This window comes from Hibiscus syriacus, unplaced genomic scaffold (genome assembly GCF_006381635.1).
Source record: "Hibiscus syriacus cultivar Baekdansim isolate YM2019G1 unplaced genomic scaffold, ASM638163v2 tig00110270_pilon, whole genome shotgun sequence".
NCBI classification, from domain to species: domain Eukaryota; kingdom Viridiplantae; phylum Streptophyta; class Magnoliopsida; order Malvales; family Malvaceae; genus Hibiscus; species Hibiscus syriacus.
In genome coordinates, this window is record NW_024062656.1 from 1,380,475 (window position 1) to 1,400,744 (window position 20,270).

Below are 20,270 nucleotides of genomic sequence, written 5' to 3' on the forward strand. Positions count from 1 at the left end.
ACATAGTTATTAATATTTTAAAACTCAAATAATTTTAAACTTAAATCAATTAAAGTAAATATAAACCATACCCATTTCAAACCCAAATAGTTTTAACTCAGAAGTTGTAGGTTACATTAATGAATAAAGAATTTTATGTGGTTATTGTTGTTGTTGTTTACGTTCGTTTACGTTCATTTATTGTGTTCGATTATGTTCATTTGTTATGTTTGTGTGGTTCGTTTATGTTTGTTTACATTCGTTCGTTTGTGTTCATTTATGTTCGTTTACATCTGTTGTTTATGTTCGTTCATTTGTGTTCGTTTATCATTTAAATGAACGATTATGAATGAACACGAACAAGCTACACTCCTTAACGAACGAACAAAGACAAGAAATTTTATGCTCGTGTTCGTTCATTTGTTCGATTAAAGTTAAACGAATAAACATGAACATACCCCGTTCGTGTTTGTTTTGGTTCATTTAAAGACCTACATACAATCTCAGTCCAAGTCAGAGGAGTGCTAGATGAACATATGCAACTCTAGTCCAGTCCAGAGAATTGCGAGATGAACCAATGTTATTCGAACAACGCATCACAGGCGTAGGACGAGACATGTAACCCCAATCCAACAAGTCCTCATAGAAAGCTCCCTAGATAATATAATTATTATTACGAGTATGTTATAAAAGTCTGTAAATAAAATGATAGTATGATTATGAACGCTTTATTGAAGGTTGAGATTAGTTCACTCAAAAAACTTCTCTATCTGAATCCAAATGAGGTCCAATTGTCATTGCTCTTCAGCTTTCAGGTTACTTCACTTATGCCTTAACAATTTGAAGCTTTTTTTTGGTTAATTTATGCTCAGTTACATGATTGATAATCGTGTCTGTAACTGTAGTGGATGAATCTGGGTATTTATTTCATTGTACAGCTATGTTCTTGTTAATATCCCAGGTGGTTTTGTTTTGTGTTTCATAAGTCATATTTTTTTGTTTCAACAGGCCAACAGCAGTGCCCACCTTGTGTTTGATGGAAATTCTCCTGCATTTTTCAAGTAGGGATATCCCATATTAAATAACACTACTTGTCAGGTTTGTTTTTCACTGTGTTGAAAATGAGTGGACATATGACATATCTATATATATAGATGGATGTATATCAATAAAATTTACCATGGTCGAAAAAGATAATGAAAAAAAGAAGGGATTTTAGTAGGGTAATGTGAAATCTTTATGGACCCTTCATCCCCTGAATACTCGCGGATCTTCGTTGGACAAAGAGGGTACAGTCTAACTTGTGGGGGGCCAAAGAGCTAGGAATCGTTTGTATGCTTGGTCCTCTATGATTCTGTTTTAGATGGCCTACAAGTATTGATGATATAACGAGAAAGGGAAACCGAATTTACTGATGAGAAAAGCAGCAGGAGGTACAAACCGATCAGCCATTCCGGATGTTGATGTTCGAAGTCAAAAAACTGAATGTGTGATTATAAAAGGTTCAAGAAAAATATGATCATATTGTATATGGTCTAAGATGCATAGCTATTCATGTTTTAGCTGAAGCCTTTCACTTGTAGAGAAAATTATCTTTTCTTCTTTCCCCCTTGAACTGTAATCGATCCGTGATGCAGTTTACAAAGATTCACTACCAGTACCGATTCGTTTGTCGAGTCATTTCGAAATTATCACCTGAAGTAGATTTGAAGGATCTAGGCACATGGTCCACATGTTTACACAAGAAATGAAAGGAGAGAGGAAGATTTGTCACAATCATTGCCTTTCCCGTCTCTATCCACTGCATTGATTTGATCTGCTTGCGCCAAAATAACTTTTAGCATTGTGAGACAGGCAGGGCCATATAAGCACCATTCACCTCACCTTTATTTGCTAGGATCCCCTTAGGGAGTTCAACATCGTTCTTGTTCTCAACTTGTCCTAAATTGCGATTTTGTGCAATGAGATTGTCTTTTGTAAGAAGTCAACGTGCTTATTTTCGGTATACGGAATGCGTATCTTTGAAAAAAGCTGTATAGCATGACCAATGTGAAAACATTTACCACTATGCATCATAATATTCCTAAGAATATCCAACATGTTTATGTACTTATCTGACTGTTCAAAGATCTTAATTACCTGCTGTGTTGTCTTGGTACTTCTTGACAGGCATCTAGGGCAAAGGGAAGAAGCTGTTGCAAATATAGAGTTTGGAATCTGATCCTTTCGAATACCACACATGCATTCAGGTCATCTGTTACATTCCTTTTCGGTTTGCATGGACGGTCATATCATTGATGATTATGATAATTATGCAGAAAGTTAATAATTTCTTGAGATATTAATATCACTGATCATGTTATGCATCATTTGTAAAATCAAATCCATAATGTACATTTCCATTTCTTTACAGTAGCTTGACTATCAGTACCCATACCCAGCTACTCCCTTTTTCTTTCCTTATAAACTGTTCAATGTTTTTTTCTTCTTTTTTCCTAATTATTTTGGAAGCCTAAGCTTGGCCATAGCTTAACAGAAGACTCCACTTGAATCCCCTCCTTATTTTGAAGCAAATAGCTCACTGCCTAGAGTAATTTTCGAAGTAGCTTCGCCCCTGACTGTGGTCAGTTCCATCTCTTTTTCATGGATCCTTTCGAGCTCCTCCATGATCATATTCATATTCATCCTCCGTTTTCCAGGAAAACACATGCATTTTAGTGTCAGCTTGATCACGTCCTTAATACCATCCATGGTAAAGCTTCCAGCAAGTCGACGATCCACCAATTCATTGGAACTCAGCCGTGATTGTACCTTCAATAGTTAAACACATGAATTAGCAGAAATATGATATATATATATATATCATATTTTAGGGATTCTCCTAGTAAACCAAGGGACTAGTCTGCTTACCAACTGAATTAAGCTGTCATTGGATCGTAGGTAATCGATGTGCACAGCCTCATCCCTTCCAGTTATGAGCTCCATAAGGAACACTCCGAAGCTGTATACATCGCTCATTTCGGTGAAGCTTCCCAGTGCTTCCACCCTGACATTGATCGATGCACAGGATAAAATAAGTATATAGGTGAAGGCTTCTCTTTCCACAACAGATACGCAAATTGCATCAGAAGAAATCGATTTACTCTGGATCTCGGAAAACATTGATGTTAGAACTGTGAGATGGACCTGCTTCTTCTATCTTTTCTAGTAACATTGTGATGCCTGCATCTGCAACCTTAGCGGTGAAGTTCTCGTCAACCAAGACGTTGGCCGTTTTGAAATTCTTATGTATCAAAGGAGGTATCAGGCTATGCAAATGGCATAAACCTTCATTGATAAAACACAATTTCCTCAGTTTGAAACTAGTATTAGTATCGTATTCCTTCATTCTTTTTCTTCAGATTTACCTCTAGCAGCCCCCAGAGCTATTGATAACCTCTGCTTGAACTCTAGTCTGTCGGAGCCTCTCGTCCAGTATCTGCCAAAACACGGATGAATGTAACATTTGCATTGATAATCACGAAAAACTATGTTGTTAATGAGTCATACCATATAGATGATTGCACATGCTTCCATTAGGTATACATTCATAAACCAGCATTTGAGATCCTCTTTCTTGACAGTAGCCTAGAAGAGTAACCAAATTTCGATGTCGGACCTCTGACAGATAGATTGCCTGCTTGACACTCTTAACATGTCATTTTCTATTTTAATCGGAGTTTGGAGCTATTAGAGATAAATAGAAGAAGCATTGACAGTTAAAACCATCTTCATGAAGTGTCTGCAAGTAACATATTCATAAATATCAACCAACTTGTATAATTACCTGGGAAATGGCTTTTTGGATCAACTTGTTGACATAAAGAACCATTTGAAAAGGTTAAAATAATTTCATAGGGGATGAGTGATTTCCGTGCTGTAATGTACTTGACACAGATATCTATTAGATACAAGATATGTAAATTAGAAGTACTGGTTTTACCCCTGCATTGAACTCCTCTCTTGGAGCACCTTGATGCCTTTTTATAACCACAACATTGTCACGAATCCAACCTTTATAAACCGGACCGAAGCTTCCAAATCCGATGAGGTTACTATCGGCAAATTGCCTGGTAGCTTGTTCCAACTCTTCCAGTCTGAACTGCCTTGCTCCTTGAGGTCCAGCTGATGAACTGGGTCCAGCTCCTTTATTCCACTCCACTGCAATGTTGGAGCCGTAGTTAGTGAAAATATCAATTCAAAAACTGTAGCATGAACCACAGTGATTACTGCAAGTTTGTTGCAGTGAAACCTTACTTAATGCAGAAGGATCCGACGAGCCTGTCTCCGAATTTCTTTTAGAGTTCTTGAATGATTTGCAAAACCAAATGAGTCCTATGATTACAGCCACTAACACAAGCGCCCCTGCAGTTCCACCGATTATTATCACATTCATTGACATTTTCCTTACTTACCATTGAATCTGTGATAGAGAAAACAATAGAGCAATCAGTCGAATTGTCGAATTAGAGACAGTGAAAAACAATAGAATTATGAAATTGAACACTAACTTTGAGATTTAGGAACTCAACATTCTTTACCTGTTGCAGGAACCGGAGATCAAGTGGTCCTTATGACTGAATTTCCTTTATTGACTTCGACAATTGAGCAACGCTGATAGTACTTTCAGTGCCGACAAGTATTCAGAAAGCAAAATTGGCTGGTATTTGATGTTTGGTAAGGTTCAATGCTGCTGAAATATGAATGACAGATCATAAGAAAACTCATTTGCTTTCAAAGTACCCACATTTGAGTTCAATATCAAGCATCTCATCAAAGTGACAATGAAAAAGCCATATCACAGAAGATCATCCTGTCCTTAAAAACCCTTTTTTAAAAGAAAAAAATCTGTTTGATCCTGAAAAACAAACAGAAAAACTCGAACCAGAAGTTACTGGTGATGGACTTATTGTTGGTATATATTTGTCAATGATTCTCACAACACTCAGAATCTGTAACTCAAAACATAAAGCTGAAACAAAAAGATTTAATCTATGGCATGAACTTGCTGTCAACCAAAAGTGATGGTGGATATCAATGGACCCCAGAAGTAAAAATGAAATGCATATATGGGAACTGTTAATATGCAAACTGTAAATGTTTTTTTACATTACCTGTGAGTAGATGTTTACAGGCAAGAAAGCGACTTTTTTGGACAGGTGCTGGAAGACATAATTATTGAACTTGAAGAGCGGATCAAAAGAACAAAAAAAAAGGTTAGTTATCATCACTTATAACAGTGTATCAAATACAAGTCTGTTGCCCCCTTTTTGTCTATCTGATCTGGAAAGGAACTGAAGGGGAATACCTATTTTAGTAGAGAGAGATTGAAGAGTCTTCCATTGATGGGGTCATGACAGCTGCACCAAACATGACACTGCTTGCTCCTAGACTAAAAGTATAACTGGATCCTAAGTTTCCATGACAGGATATTCTCAATTGATTTCTCCCCTTAAAATACTGAAATACATATATGTGTATATACACACACACACACACAGGTACACTAATGAATGTTAACAGCTCTGCTAAAACAAGTTATTTAATTATCTTCTTTTAAATATATTGCCTGTTTTTGCATGAATTTATTTTCTTGTGCACATTGTTGAGCTGTGATCAGTGGTGGGGATGGATTTTGAGCTGTATATGCATATACAGTTCTCTCTCATATTTATTTATTTTGTTATTTTTCATGTATTTGTTGTGTTTTGTATTGGGTTTGAAGGCCTATGGGGATTGGTTGAGTGAAATTGGCTGTTTTCTGCAGGTTTTTAGTATGCTGAGTACAAATAGGCCAATGTCAGATAATAGACAGTGGACACAGTTTTTTTGTTAGCCATTGTTACAGATTTCTCATTACAAAGGTGTTGTTTCAATTTTTTTTGTCTCAGACATTGGCATTTAGCAAGTTTTGTAGTGCATTGCCTTTATGCAATGGTTCTTACTGTATGTGAATCGGAGTCGAGTGTGAACGTGTTATCCGAACCCAATATGGTAAAGTTCGTTTAGCTTTTTCTCGAGTTATTTTCATACCATATACGAGAGGCGTTACAAAAACGAAAAACCCGAATGACATGGACCACATGATTTTGAATCGTTATCGGGTTTTCCGGTTGAACATCCGGTCCAATTTAACGGAGTGAGGGATTATCATTACATGTATGGCATGGACTGCCAATAAGCTGTGCTGCAGGGGACCATTTTAGGTATGGTTCTTTAATATATAATTATAAGATGAATCGAGTAATTCCAGGTAAGACATAATTCTACTTCTTGTGGTCCTTAAAAGTGTCTCGGTAAACTGTTTTAATGCTCAACTGTTTTTGAAGTGCTTTGATTAACTTTAATTCCTTCTATAAAGAAATAAACCTCATTCGAAAATCTCAAAATAATACAACGTTAAGATTCAAACCCTAAACTTATTGCATTCCATCGTTAAAAAGCAGGTGAGATAAGTTCAGTTCCAATGAAGTTTGTTGGAAACTAATTTCCCTCGAGTTTACTTATAATTTTATTTAGTACTGATTGCATTTGTTAAAATGAAGTCTAAAATTATGTTTTAAGAGTAGTAGTATACATATTGATATTCGAATTTTAACATTATTAAATATTATATTGAATTCAAAATTTAGACTTTGAATTACTTTCATCTCTGCCTTGATTTTGTTTACAGAGTGTTGAGCAGCAAGAAAGGGAAAAAAAAAAGGAAACACAAATTAAGGACAAATGTAAATGTAATAATGTCAGATAAAAGGTGGTTAATTTGTAAGCTTAAACATAAATCATTACGAACAAAATACAAATGATGCTGATACTAAAAAGCTTTACGTCTTGTCTCTACAGAATTTCCTTTTCATCTTTACTAAAGGGATAGCCGAGGGGATATAAGAAAAGATTCCACTTATTTATTTATTTTACTTTTCATTTTTACTTTCTAAATTTGGGGTCTTTACTGAGATGTCTTTTTTAAGCATGAATTGAAATTGGGTAAACTATTCTAAATATCACTGAAAATATAAATTGATACGGTTGAGGTACTGAAGTTGAGTTTGATTCATCCAAATATGATTTGTAAATAATAAATATTTAGTGATATACTGACTCATTTTCCTCTCAAGAGTAGTTGATATAGCTCACATGTCATATGATTTGAGTAATCGTTTTTTTATGTATGATTTATGGGTGATTGAGGTCAGGGGACATCTTGGAGAGAGATAGTGATAATTCATTCATGTGATATGTTTGGTGTGCTTGGGAGTGTTAGCATCATGCTAAAATTTGATAGGAACATGTTTAACTCTTTAAGTCAATTAAGAGACAATACAAGGAGATCCAAATATTCAATGAAGAAATTTAGATCAATTTCATTTGTAGAGTATAAATATATCACTAAGTTTTATAAAATTCAACGTTAAAATAATTTCATTTGTAGGTTAGTAGATTAAATTTGTTTGAGAAGCACCGTCATAACATAACTTCCAACACCTTCTCTTTAAAGTACACTACTTATTTATCTTAAATGGTTTATGCATCGTATTACCCTTATTATATTTTTATATGTAACTCTATTGGTATTTTTGAATTTTTTGATCTTATATTAAATTGTCACGGAGGTCTAATTTTGTATAATATTTTTATAACCATTAGGAATGCCACTATTTTGTTATATCATAATTATAATTTGATTAAATATCGTAAAAGAGAATAAATTTTAAATTTGATGATCATCTTGATAGTCAATGTGACATCTTAGGTCCGTTATATAAATGATCGAATTTGAGATGTTAAATTATCGATAAACAAAGAAATGATGATATGATCAATGAGCGTTTTGGAAGGCTAAAAACATGTTAGTATATAGTAAGCATGTGAATTTTTTTGACAGAATCAATAATAATTCAGTACTATGTAATTAGCAATAATAAAAGAATATACAATGTGGTAGTAATATTATGAGGCAATACAATATCATAATAATAATTGGGGTGAATAAAATTTGACTCGACTTAAAAAATTAACTTTTTTTGGGAAAAACTCGACTTGAATTGACTTTGAGTTATAATTTCATAAACTCGTCTCAAATTAACTTCAAGTGTTAATTTCATAAACTCGACTCAATAAAATTTCAAGTTCATATTGAGTTATAAAATACAACTCGAACAACTTGAATAGTAACTCGAAAAACTCAAAATTTTCAATAATTAGTGGATTGATTTTTAAGTTTGTGTCTAATCTCTCGACTCTATATGATATGTATATATCACACATGAAAAAAAATATGAAGAAGTACATAAATATATATATATATATATATGGTTATAAAAATTTATGAATTTAAATTAAAATCAAATGGTATCATAATATTATAAATATTTATAATTAAATTTAAATAGAAACTCAAAAACTTGACTCGAATATTACAAACTCGACTCCACTCGAAAAAATTTAAAATCAAGTTTGAGTTATAAAATAGGATTCATCAACTCGAATAATTCGACTTAACTCGACTCAATCGAACTCTCACTCCTAATAATAATAGCAAGAATATGATGATAAAACACTTAACTTTCTAAAAGAAAAAAATATAATCAGGCGGAGTTCACAACTAGAAGAAGAATTTTGTTAGGTTTGTATGAACAATTTCTTTAAGACAAATTCAACATTTCTTTGATGCTTTAGTAACATTGAATGTTTCTCCTAATACAATAATAAATGGTCATAACAGTAACACAACATCACTGATCAATCAAACAAACATGTCTTTTTCTATTAAAAAAGAAACAAATTTATATATATATATATATATGATATTTTTAATATGATTGATGTGTTCTGGAAGAGGGTAAATGAATTTATAGAGAAGAGGGTAAATGAATTTATTCTTGTTGAATTTATTATGACACCATTATGTTTATCGAGCTAGCAGAAAAATATCTTGTCAATGTTAAAAGAATTTTAAGGTGTTTTGAGGCTTGTTGGGATTTAAGTATTAATTTTGAAAAATCCGTATTATTGGAGTTGGGATCGAGAAGAAAGAAATTGAAGAATTGACAAGTTTTAATGGTTGTGTGATAGGCGAACTTCCCTTCTCTTATCTGAAAATTCCGTTAGACGTTGACCCGAGAAGAAAGCAACGGGGGATCCGGTTTCGGAGAGGCTTTAAGCAAAACTGGCAGGTTGGAAGGGAAGCTCCTTGTCCTTTGTTGGTAGAGTTGTGTAACACCCACAGATCGATGAGGTGATACGATCCGATTCGAGGGGCCACCGGAGCGACCCACCGTAAAAATTCAAAAATTTAAAATTTCTATTAAAACATTTAAAATCATAAAACAATTTATAAATACAAAAAGTAAAATTTACCAATATTCAAAGATAAAAACAGATTTTAGACTCGTATATATAAAACAAAATACAATCTACATGCCCTCTAATCACATCCATCGTACTCCGCAAGCAACACTCGTGGAACTCCTTTACTGATATCGATAGCTGCACTGGTTTGATTCTTCTAACCTGAAATAGTGAGTCAAATTAGGAAATTCAATAATACAAAACTATCAATTGATGCTACATGACAAGCAGATAAATGGAAACCCATAACATTTTCGTGTTGATTCAGACGTATACAAGTTTTCAGAATGAGTTACGGTTCCATTGGTATTTCATCGAGTAAAAGTCATGAAGATTTCAGTTCATAGGAAACATTCAGATTACCATGTTTTCAGGAAATTAAAATTTAATGTATAGTGTGTTCCAACAAAACCAATGCAAAGATATAGATCTCTTTTTAAAACAGTAATTGTTTAAAACATGTTTTCAAAACCGTAGTGGAACCCTCCAACCAAACACCGTTATGCAGTTCCCCATAACTGCATCCATAAGGGCTTGCTCTAAGCACACAGCAAAGGGAGCCACCCTAAGGGGATGTCCTGGGGCTCGAGAGCCTACCCAAGAAGGTTACTCGGGGCCACGGGGTCTACCCAAGAAATATCTCGGTATCTCGGAGCCTACCCAAGGGCCACCTTAGGTCCGTAAGGATTTACCAGCTGGATCAGGGCTGAACCTCCACACTCCATAATTCTACCCATATAAAATCCAATAGAAATTAATTTTAACAATAAACCGTAATATCTAGATCGTGATCTAGTAAAATCTCGTAGACGTGACAATGAAATAAACCATATAATTGCCCTCCACCCGTACACCATATGTAGTCCCATGATTAACCCAAGGGAGTGCCTTGGGCTTGAGAGTCTACCCAAGAAAGTTTATTGGGGCGTCAAGCCTACCAAAGGGTCACTTTAGGTCCGTAAGGATTTACCAGCTTGATCAGAGTTGAACCTTCAGCCTACCCATATAATGTCCTAATAAAACAGTTCAAGTAGTAACCAGTGAAAACAGAAAACCATAGTTCATAAACCAGTAAATTCCATGATTCCATAAATCAGGAACAATCATATTTTTTTCAAGTGAAAACTGTAATCAGAGAACACATACCATGTAGCCTTGGTTCATAACCCAGTAACTCAATAATTTCGGTGAAACATATAAGACGATCATGTAGTACATGGGAAACATACTAGAGGATACAAATATTTTTCAGAGGTACTCGGTAGTTATCAGGAATGGAAAACATGAAACTTATGTAATTTGACCGGATTCCAAGAACGAGATCCTATTGAAAGGGATAGGTTACTAACAGATCTATCGGACCATTAAAATTGATACCTTAGGACCCTTTTTTATGCAATAAAGATGTGAGATGACATAGTGATTGGCTTTCAACCAGAGTGAGACTTGAAGAGAGAAGATTAAATAGAAATAATGAGTTTTGACGAGTTAAAGGAAGTGGGGATGGGAGAATAGAGATGTCAGAGAAAGATCAATCAAAATAGTGGTGAAACAGTATTAGTCAGCGATTAACGTGCGACATCAGCTTTTCATCACATTCAGTAATGGCTGTTAACGTTGAGTGGTCAATTTATTATAAATCGATATCATTATTGATCAGTTTGTTAATTTTAAAATTTCAGTAGGAAAATGAAAATTTACTCAAAAATTAGTGACGACTTGTATTGTTTACCCTTTATTACCAAAATTCGCAGTTAGATTACTTGATTAAGGGCAAATGGTTGAAATGGACTTGATTAAATTTTCTAAAACCGTTAGAGGACTTTTCATACCAAATAATATTAAAAAACAGTCCAAAAGAAAAGGTTTAAAGATGCTTGTAAGCCTTCATATCTTAAAAAAATCAATTAAATATTTTTTTATACCCAAGTGAATCATCAAATTAAATTAATTAAATTTATTATTCAACCTTTAAATTTTAATTTTTTTCTAAAATATTACTATCAAGTGACATTTTGAAATTTTTTCACATGGTTTTGTAGAATATTTAAAAAATTAAAAAATATTAAAAATTTGGAAAAAAATTAAAAATTGACAAATATATCAAAATACCGCATGAAAAATATTATAACATGACAATGACACTAGATGATCCAAATAAATCGTTACATTTAACGGTGAAAGTTGATGAAAGAGGTGAATAATGAAATACTATTAGAAAAAAGGACTTCATTAGGTACACAAGAAGTTCAGTAGCTTAATTAATTAATTTTTAAAAGTTTGAGGACTTCCTGCGTCATTAAGCCGAAAGAAAAAGAGGAAGCACTTTTCTGTACCGAAAGCAATTGTTTTGAGCTTTTTACACAGATTAATAGAACCGAAAAGTTAGGGTTTTTTTTTATTCAGAGAATTAGAAAACGCTGCTCCAAGAATCGAACTGTTTTGTGAGTCGACTCATCTTGCTAGATCGGTGCGACTCGACCATGTATAGTGGGTCCAGCGACGGCGAGAGCCACGAGGCTGCCACACAACGGAAGATCCCGCCAGTATCGTCGATGCTTTGGGTTCGAAATCTTCGCCGGTACATCGGATCCGGTGCCGGACTCGGATCTGAAGCCTTAATGGGTCCATTTCTCTTCTCTCATGCTTTCATTTTATTACAACTGCCGACATTCCACTGTCTACTTACTTCTATTTATACATTTCAAATTTTATCTCTTCTGCTGAACTTTAGGACTAGTTTTTCTTAATTTAGGTTTATACTGTAACTGTGAGGGTCTTTCTTACTGAAATGTGAATTGGTGTTTAAAGTTTTATAATTTTGCTAAGCTATGGTAGTGGAAGCCTATTGGATAAGATGGTAAGTAATAAACCTGTAAGCTAGGTTAATGTTGACTTTTGAGTGTCTGAATTGATAAGCAAAGATGAGAATGCTTGCGATTTGACGTCTGTTTGTAATTCTTGGTTCAAGCTTATATATTTGAGAAAAATTAGGAACTGGGACTTTTCTTGTTACAAGTTTTGTAGTAAAGCAATCATAACATGCTATGATATTTCGATTGGTAATATGTGTATTAATTAATGAGGATCTGCTGAGATTTTTTTTTAGTTGAATTGCTGAGATAAATACTTTCATTTTACTATTGAAATCGGCTTTTGTTTCCTCAATTAAGATTCCTGATTTTGTGTGTTCTTTCTTTCCTTTTTCCAGAGCTTGAAACTAAGAGGATCTTGCTAGATATATTTAAAGAAAAGCAACAGAAAAGTGCTGAAGCTGGTTCAATACCAAGTTTCTATAAGAAGGCATGTATAGTAATTAGTAATTCTGTTCGCCTCATTACTCTTAAAATCCCCTATTAACATGAACTCACTCTTCGTTTCTTTGTTTTTGTTTTTGGTTTTGCTTGGTTCAGAAGCCTGAGGAAGGATCCATTAGTCATAGGGTTCAGAGACTGGCAAAATATCGATTTCTGAAGGTAGCATTGGTGCTTCCTTTGATAGATTGTGTTGGTTCCAAACCATCTACCTGTCCATTTTAATCATTGCTCACGTTCTTGATTCTGAATTGCAGAAGCAATCTGATCTTTTGCTAAATGCCGATGATCTGGATGCCATGTGGGTTTGTTTAAGAGAAAATTGTGTTATCGATGATGCCACTGGTGCTGAAAAGGTCTATATTCTCAGCCATTACATTTTCCTTCAGTTCAAAGGATAAAAATGCTTAGCTGCTTTTAGTTTATTATTCACAACTGTGACTTTATTTTTTTAGCTGTATTCAGAGCTTGATTTTTTTGGACTTGCAGATGAATTATGAAGATTTTTGCCATATTGCCTCGTTTGTACAGAACAAATAGGTCCAAAATGCCGTCGCTTCTTCAGCCCATCAAACTTCATGAAGTTTGAAAAGGATGAGTCAGGAAGAATAGCCATTTTGCCCTTTTATCTTTATGTGATGCGCACGGTGAGTCTTTAATGTAACAAAATGCTTGTAATTGTTATCATATTTTGCAATTTATCTTAATTATGTGCACGTCTTAGCATCAGTCTCTTATGAAGTGTTGCCTTCTAATTTATTCTTATTGAGGAAGTGGTTCCTTGACCGCTGTTTATTGTTCAATGTTCTTCAGGTTTCCCTTACACAGGCCAGAATAGATATGAGTGAGCTTGACGAGGATTCGGATGGTTTCCTCCAACCTCATGTAATGAGTCTTTCCATCTTGAAGCCTTCCAAGTATTTAATTATTTCTTACCATGTGACTCTACCAATCTAGTGTCAGTTTGTTTCTGATCATCTTTCACGTTTAAGAACTATAATTTTTTTTTGTACAGGAAATGGAGGCCTATATTCGTGGTCTTATTCCTAACCTGGCACAACTACGGGATATGCCTGGAGCCTTTGTTCAAATGTATTGTCGCATAGCTGCACACAAATTCTTCTTCTTTTGCGATCCTCATAGACGAGGTCTGTACCTAAATTTGCACGCCAACACCCAATTGCATTTTAACTAGCTTTAGTGATTCCGTTATGCTCTCTACAAACAGTTAACATTTATTTTTTTCTTTTTCAGGAAAAGCCTGCATAAAAAAGGTGCTGCTTAGCAACTGTCTCCAGGAATTAATGGAACTACATCAGGTACAATATTCATGAGTATATCTTGTAAATATACCATCCTTTTATACTTGGTTTTGACTGCTATATTTCTTATTTTGATTTTTTATTTCCTTCGTTAAACTTCTGTGCAGGAAAGCGAGGAAGAAGTCACTGACACTGAGCAAGCTGAAAATTGGTTTTCCTTGACATCTGCACAACGTATATGTGGTGAGTGCTGTGAACATTTTCAACTTCGTAGAGATTACACTGTGTTTTTATTGTTTTTTATGCCCTCTCCTTTGGAACTGATGGTATAGTGGATCATAATCTGCAATTTCTTACTCTTCCCATTCTTTGTCTTGATTTTTGGAAATTGCTTATGTAAATAATGTATGAGTGAAAGATGATGTACTAATTACACTTGGATTCTTCTCCTAGATATGTTTCTTGCCCTTGATAAAGATATGAATGGCTCACTGAGTAAACAGGAGCTTAAAGAATACGCTGAGGGAACACTGACTGAAATTTTCATCGAAAGAGGTAGGATGTAACATTTCTTTTTCCAGAGTATACCGTGCTTTCTCATGTTTGATCCTTAAGCCTGGTTGTTACTTAAACGCCTGTCCTTCACAGAAAAATGGAATTAAACTTTAGAATTTTAGTAAACCAACCCCACATATATTCTCTTCTATTTAGATAGTTGTATTCTTTCTACTATTGTGGGTGGATTTCATTTGGGTTTAACTACTCACTATTCTTTGGATTTTTTGCATCCAATAGTATTTGATGAGCATGTCCGTCGTGGCAAAACTGGTGCTGGAAATAATCGAGAGATGGATTTTGAAAGTTTTCTCGACTTTGTTCTGGCCCTCGAGAACAAAGACACCCCAGAAGGATTAACATATTTGTTTCGCTGTCTCGATCTCAATGGTAGAGGATTCCTCACAACGGCAGATATTCATTCTCTTTTCAGGTAAAGAACTCTTCATATATTCATAATTGAAGTTTAATTCTGACTGTCACGGTTCGGACCTATATTTTGTGGGTTGAGGGATTGAGTATATATCTCGAAAAAATGGAAGTAAATAAGGGGAGCATCACAGAGATGAGATGTTTACTTGATCCAATCTTCCTACATAAATCTCTGTTTTTTCCTGCTTGTAAAAATTGAGCAAGTTTATGCGAGTCTCATATCTCCAGATACATGAATGATGAAATTACTGATTTATTTGAACATTTTCCACCCATTATAAGAATTTCATCAACTGAACGAACTTCTCGTTCGACTCTTGAAACAGGGATGTACACCAGAAATGGATCGAAGGGGGCAACTATGAATTGTGTATTGAGGATGTTCGGGATGAAATTTGGGATATGGTAAAGCCAGTTGATCCGTTGAAGATTACATTGGCTGACCTCCTAGCTTGTAAACAGGGTGGTACCGTGGCTAGCATGCTCATAGACGTGCGCGGATTTTGGGCACACGATAACAGGGAAAACCTTCTCCAAGAGGAAGAAGAGCCCGAGGAAGAATCATGACATCTTTGATCAAAATGTTGCTTGTTTTGTCGAAGGTCCTTGTAGTCTTGCAAAATTTACTATTTTGTTGCATTTCTTGTATGATTTATGATCTGATATGTTGTATCAAACTCTGCAACTCTTTAATCAAGTTTCAACTTGTTGCATTAAATAAAAAAAAATTCAAAATTTCCATTGAATTGTATAAATGCCTTTCCATTCAATCATTGCAAATCATTCCAAGAGAATGTCAAATGATTAAAATAAAATAGACTGTGCCAAGGAACATGTACAAGGATATCGACCGGCACCTTTGAGCTTGCTTGCTTGCAACCCTCGACTAACATGCTTAATCTGCTCCGAAATTAGTGCTTGGTTCTCCTCTGAACTTCAAAGAATTTTCCCTTGGTAAACCTCATCTTTCGGAATTTGATTATTCCTTCAATCTCTAAGTTGTGCCATTTTACCAGATCACCAGTGCCTCGGCGATTGGGCAATGAATGACCATAACAAGCTCATCTCTTGGGCCACATATGCAGTATGCCAGCATGTAGAAGGTGGGGATGATCTGTTTTTTTTAAATGTTGTAAGCCCCTACTCCAACTGTCTATACTCGATTACTGCATCATATGTTTCCATTGTAAAAGAACTCTCTACGAAGCATCTGAAATAAATTTTCATAAAAGTAAACAATAACGAGTAGTATAAGCAATAAAAAAAATCTTCACAAGCCACCAACAAGTTAAAGAATGCAAGCAAGAAAAAACAACATTCAGTAAAGGTGTACTGTACCACTCACCTCAGTTCATGCCAAAACATGTTGGTTCGGTCGTGCAAGAAAGGTTCCAAAGGAGCAAGAAAGTTATCGTCCAAACCAAGCTGTCTTGAAGAGGTGGAAGAAGAGCCATCGAACTTTCTTTCATGTCCAGAAAAAAGAAGTGAGGACACAACATGAAGAATGATTGACGGATCTGGATCACCAAGGATAGCCTGAAGCTCCCTTCGAATCCATGGTTCTATTCTTTGCATAATTCTCTCTTTATCGAAAGCATTTCTGGGTACATTCTGAAAGAAATGAGAGAACACATCAAGACCATATACTAAGCTAATCTGCTGATTCATGTTATCTTGGTTCTTTGTTTTTCTTCTAAAGTTTCTTTGCCTCGTATCTATGTTCATCTAGATAGGACTTAAGGATATGATACTTCAAATATATATAAAAAACAAAAAATAAAATAGGTGACAATATGCAGAAATTGCCAGCCTTAAACCATGTAAAACATACCTCCTGAGAACTAATCCCATGAGACATAGGCACAGCTTGCAATCTTCGATTATACACACTGCAAAAACAAAAAACCTAAGAATTCTCCATATTTTCTTTTTTAACCCAAAAGAACATAAGAATAAGCATATAGCTAATCTGGGCGCCATAAAGTACCTGGCACGCCATTGAAGCTTCCTTTCAGCGATAACATGAAGTGACACAGTCCCAGCCCGCCCAAATGATCGCCGCCAAGGCAACGGCCTTGATCTCCTGTTAACACTGTTAATTTCTCGCCTTGATCTTTCAATAACCCTAAACAAATAAAAAAAAAGAACCAACTTAAATAATCAATTCTTTACTCCATTTAATGTGTCAGAAAATCGTTAACAAAAATCCCACCGTCGACGATCGATTACGGTGGACGGAGGACGAGGAGTATCCGATCTGCAGTCAGGGAGAGCGGGTAATTGCTGTTTGAGGAATCTTAGGGAGAAGAGATCGATTCTGTAGAACCAAGAATCGAAGATGGAATTACAGAGAGGGCATTTCCTCCTCAAATCGCTCCACTTGCGAATGCAATCTAAGCAGTAAGCGTGGGAACAAACCGTGAGAACAGCCGCTCCACGGACGTCGATGGTTCTAAGGCATATCGGACATGTTTTGCCGATGATTGCCGGCGAAATTACTCTTCGTATGAATTTCTCAATCCTCGATTTCTCTGTAGAAAATGGAGAATCCATTTGAGGAAGAAGCTCCTCCTTCATAGATATATATATTTTCTTAATGTATAGGTTGTCGCTGAGTTATGGATATCGAACCAAGTAAACCAAAATAGTTTAAAGAACCCCCCCCTCTTTTAACTTCAAGGCAAAACTATCGAAGTAGTTACTTATGAAATTGCTACTTACCTTTCATATTTATATACTTTACCCATCAAATTTAAAAAGTTGAGTTTTAATCACTTATCATTAAGGGTTTAATTATTATTTTAACCCCTGAATTATATATAAAATGTAATATACAATAATTTTTATTTGGATAATCTTCTGCATGTACAAATATTTCAATATGACTCCAACCCAATACATTGACAATATATTATGGAAAATTACTTACATTCAAGAAACATGACGTATAAAATGTGAAATAATTGTGGCAAAGCAATTTTCATGAAAGCAAGGGGATTAGTTGTAACTCTCTAAATTATCTAGATAGGTAGCATCCGCCTCACAGTCCAATGCAAAAGCAACGGCACGAGTTTTATGCTCGATGGCTCTGCTTTTCTCGTCTACCTTTTTCCCGTCTTTTGCAAGCTCTTTCGTAATCAGCAACTGTAGTAGGATGTCTATGACAGAACTAGAGGAAATAGAGTGGAGATTGGCTGCTCCTTGTTCTGGATTTGAAGATAAACATCTACGAGCATGCCACCCTGTTTACAAGCTAGGAGGTAAACGCCAACGTAATATTCAACTGGCTTTACCATATCTCAAATTTTATCCCGAACATCCTCGATAAACAATTCATAATTGCCCCCTTTGATCCATTTCTGCTGTACATCCCTGTTTTCTAGAGTCGAAAAAGAAGTTTGCTCAATTGATGAAATTCTTATATTGGGTGAAAAATGTTGAAATAAATCAGTAATTTCATCATTCATGTATCAGGATATATGAGACTTGCAAAAACTTGCTCAGTTACTACAAGCAGGAAAATACGGAGTTCTATGTAGGAAGATTGTATCAGGTAAACACCTCATTACTGTGATGCTCCCCTTCTTCATTTCCATTTTTTCAAGATATACTCAATCCCTCAAACCACATAATATGGGTCCAAACCGCGACAGTCAAAATTATACTTCAATTAAGAATACATGAAGAGTTCTTTACCTGAAAAGAGAGTGAATATCTGCTGCCATTGTGAGGAATCCTCTACCATTAAGATCGAGGCAGCAGCGAAACAAATATGTTAATCCTTCTGGGGTGTCTTTGTTCCCAATGGCCAGAACAAAGTCAAGAAAACTTTTGAAATCCATCTCTCGATTATTTCCAGCACCAGTTTTACCACGGCAGGCATGCTCATCAAATACTTTGAGTGCATAAAAAATTTAAAAATTATCGAGTAGAAAACCCAAAATGAAATCCACACATAATAGCAGAAAGGAAACGACTAAGTAGAAGAAGAGGATATATGAGGGGTTGGTTTAGTAACATTCCAAAGTTTAATTCCACTTTTGCTTTGAAGAACAGGCGTTTAAGTAACAACCAGGCTGAAGGATCAAACATGAGAAAGCGGGGTATACTCCGGAAAAAGAAATGTTATATCCTACCACTTCTGATCAAACATAAGCAGTTTCCAAAAACCAAGGGCAAGAAACATATCTAGGAGAAGAATCAGAGTGTAATTAGAACATCATATTTCCCACGTACATTATTTGCATATGCAGTTTCCAAAATCAAGACAAAGAATAGGAAGAGTAAGAAATTGCAGATTGTGATCCACTATACCATCAAATTCAAAGGAGATGGCATACAAAAACAATAAAAACACGGCACAATCTCTACGAAATCGAAAATGTTCTGAACACTCACACATATACATTGTGCAGATGTCAAGAAAAACTAATTTTCGGCTTTCTCACTGTCGGTGACTTCTTCCTCACTTTCGTGCGCAGAAGTTTAACGAAGGAAAGTATATCTACAAGATATACTCATGAATATTGTACCTGATGTATTTCCATTAATTCCTGGAGACAATTGCTAAGTAGCGCTTTTTTTATGCAGCCTTTCCCTGCAAAAGAAAAAAATAATTAACTATTTAAAGAGAGCATAATGGAATCACTAAAACTAGTTATAATTCAACTGGATGTTGGTGTGCAAATTTATGTCACACAGACCTCGTCTATGAGGATCGTAAAAGAAGAAGAACTTGTGTGCAGCTATGCGATAATACATTTGAACAAAGGCTCAAGACATATCCCGTAGTTGTGCCAGGTTAAGAATAAGACCACAAATATAGGCCTCCATTTCCTGTACAAAGAAAAAAGAAAAGAAATTATAGTTCTTAAAAATGAGAAATAGTCAGAAATAAACTGATGCTAGATTGGTAGTGCCATACGGTAAGAAGATAATTAAATACTTGGGAGGCTTCAAGATGCAAAGACTTGTTACATGAGGTTGGAGGAAACCATCTGAATACTCGTCAAGCTCACTCATTTCTGTTCTGGCTTCTGTAAGGGAAACCTGAAGAACATTGAACAATAAACAGCAGTCAAGGAACCACTTTCTCATTAAGAATAAACTAGAAGAAAATATTTCATAAGAGACTGATGCTAAGACGTGAACATAATTAAGATAGATTGCAAAATATGATAACAATTACTAGTATTTTGATGCATCAAAGACTCACCGCGCGCATCACTTAAAGATAGAAGGGCAAAATGGCTATTCTTCCTGACTCATCTTTCTCAAACTTCATAAAGTTTGACGGGTTGAAGAAGCAATGACATTTTGGACCTATTTGTTCTCTACA

General features: G+C 35.1%; 4 protein-coding genes, 1 long non-coding RNA gene and 2 other non-coding genes across 7 annotated transcripts; 2 read left to right on the forward strand and 5 right to left on the reverse strand.

The window, feature by feature from the left end:
* Nucleotides 1-2,416: 2,416 nt before the first annotated feature.
* LOC120115651 (probable serine/threonine-protein kinase PBL15) lies at nucleotides 2,417-3,465 on the reverse strand (the record flags this gene model as incomplete). The annotated part of the gene is made up of 4 exons (XM_039136284.1): nucleotides 2,417-2,790; nucleotides 2,890-3,025; nucleotides 3,123-3,306; nucleotides 3,387-3,465. Coding segments are annotated over 4 exons (651 nt in total), but the record flags the coding sequence as incomplete, so codon positions are not given.
* Nucleotides 3,466-3,468: 3 nt separating this feature from the next.
* LOC120115665 (probable serine/threonine-protein kinase PBL22) lies at nucleotides 3,469-4,343 on the reverse strand. The gene is made up of 3 exons (XM_039136295.1): nucleotides 4,276-4,343; nucleotides 3,962-4,179; nucleotides 3,469-3,655 (listed from the first exon to the last, which is right to left on the reverse strand). Coding segments are annotated over exons 1-3 (360 nt in total). The 5' UTR covers nucleotides 4,277-4,343; the 3' UTR covers nucleotides 3,469-3,514.
* Nucleotides 4,344-11,782: 7,439 nt separating this feature from the next.
* LOC120115705 (probable serine/threonine-protein phosphatase 2A regulatory subunit B'' subunit TON2) lies at nucleotides 11,783-15,660 on the forward strand. The gene is given in 13 exon segments (XM_039136332.1): nucleotides 11,783-11,994; nucleotides 12,581-12,672; nucleotides 12,783-12,845; nucleotides 12,941-13,039; nucleotides 13,173-13,200; nucleotides 13,203-13,330; nucleotides 13,497-13,568; nucleotides 13,699-13,831; nucleotides 13,938-14,002; nucleotides 14,113-14,188; nucleotides 14,399-14,500; nucleotides 14,741-14,933; nucleotides 15,259-15,660. Coding segments are annotated over 13 exon segments (1,434 nt in total). The 5' UTR covers nucleotides 11,783-11,852; the 3' UTR covers nucleotides 15,500-15,660.
* Nucleotides 15,050-15,168, forward strand: LOC120115726. The gene has a single exon (XR_005515500.1). It is a non-coding gene; the product is annotated as a small nucleolar RNA snoR104 (small nucleolar RNA).
* An 80-nt stretch (nucleotides 15,661-15,740) lies between the features above and the next one.
* LOC120115706 (E3 ubiquitin-protein ligase Topors) lies at nucleotides 15,741-17,543 on the reverse strand. The gene is made up of 5 exons (XM_039136333.1): nucleotides 17,145-17,543; nucleotides 16,920-17,057; nucleotides 16,764-16,821; nucleotides 16,278-16,543; nucleotides 15,741-16,142 (listed from the first exon to the last, which is right to left on the reverse strand). The coding sequence occupies exons 1-5, from the start codon at nucleotides 17,507-17,509 to the stop codon at nucleotides 16,073-16,075; spliced, it is 897 nt and encodes a 298-aa protein (XP_038992264.1). The 5' UTR covers nucleotides 17,510-17,543; the 3' UTR covers nucleotides 15,741-16,072.
* Nucleotides 17,544-17,863: 320 nt separating this feature from the next.
* Nucleotides 17,864-19,751, reverse strand: LOC120115664. Its single transcript, XR_005515496.1, has 3 exons — nucleotides 19,636-19,751; nucleotides 18,629-19,529; nucleotides 17,864-18,304 (listed from the first exon to the last, which is right to left on the reverse strand). It is a non-coding gene; the product is annotated as an uncharacterized LOC120115664 (long non-coding RNA).
* Nucleotides 18,396-18,514, reverse strand: LOC120115727. Its single transcript, XR_005515501.1, has one exon. It is a non-coding gene; the product is annotated as a small nucleolar RNA snoR104 (small nucleolar RNA).
* Nucleotides 19,752-20,270: the final 519 nt, after the last annotated feature.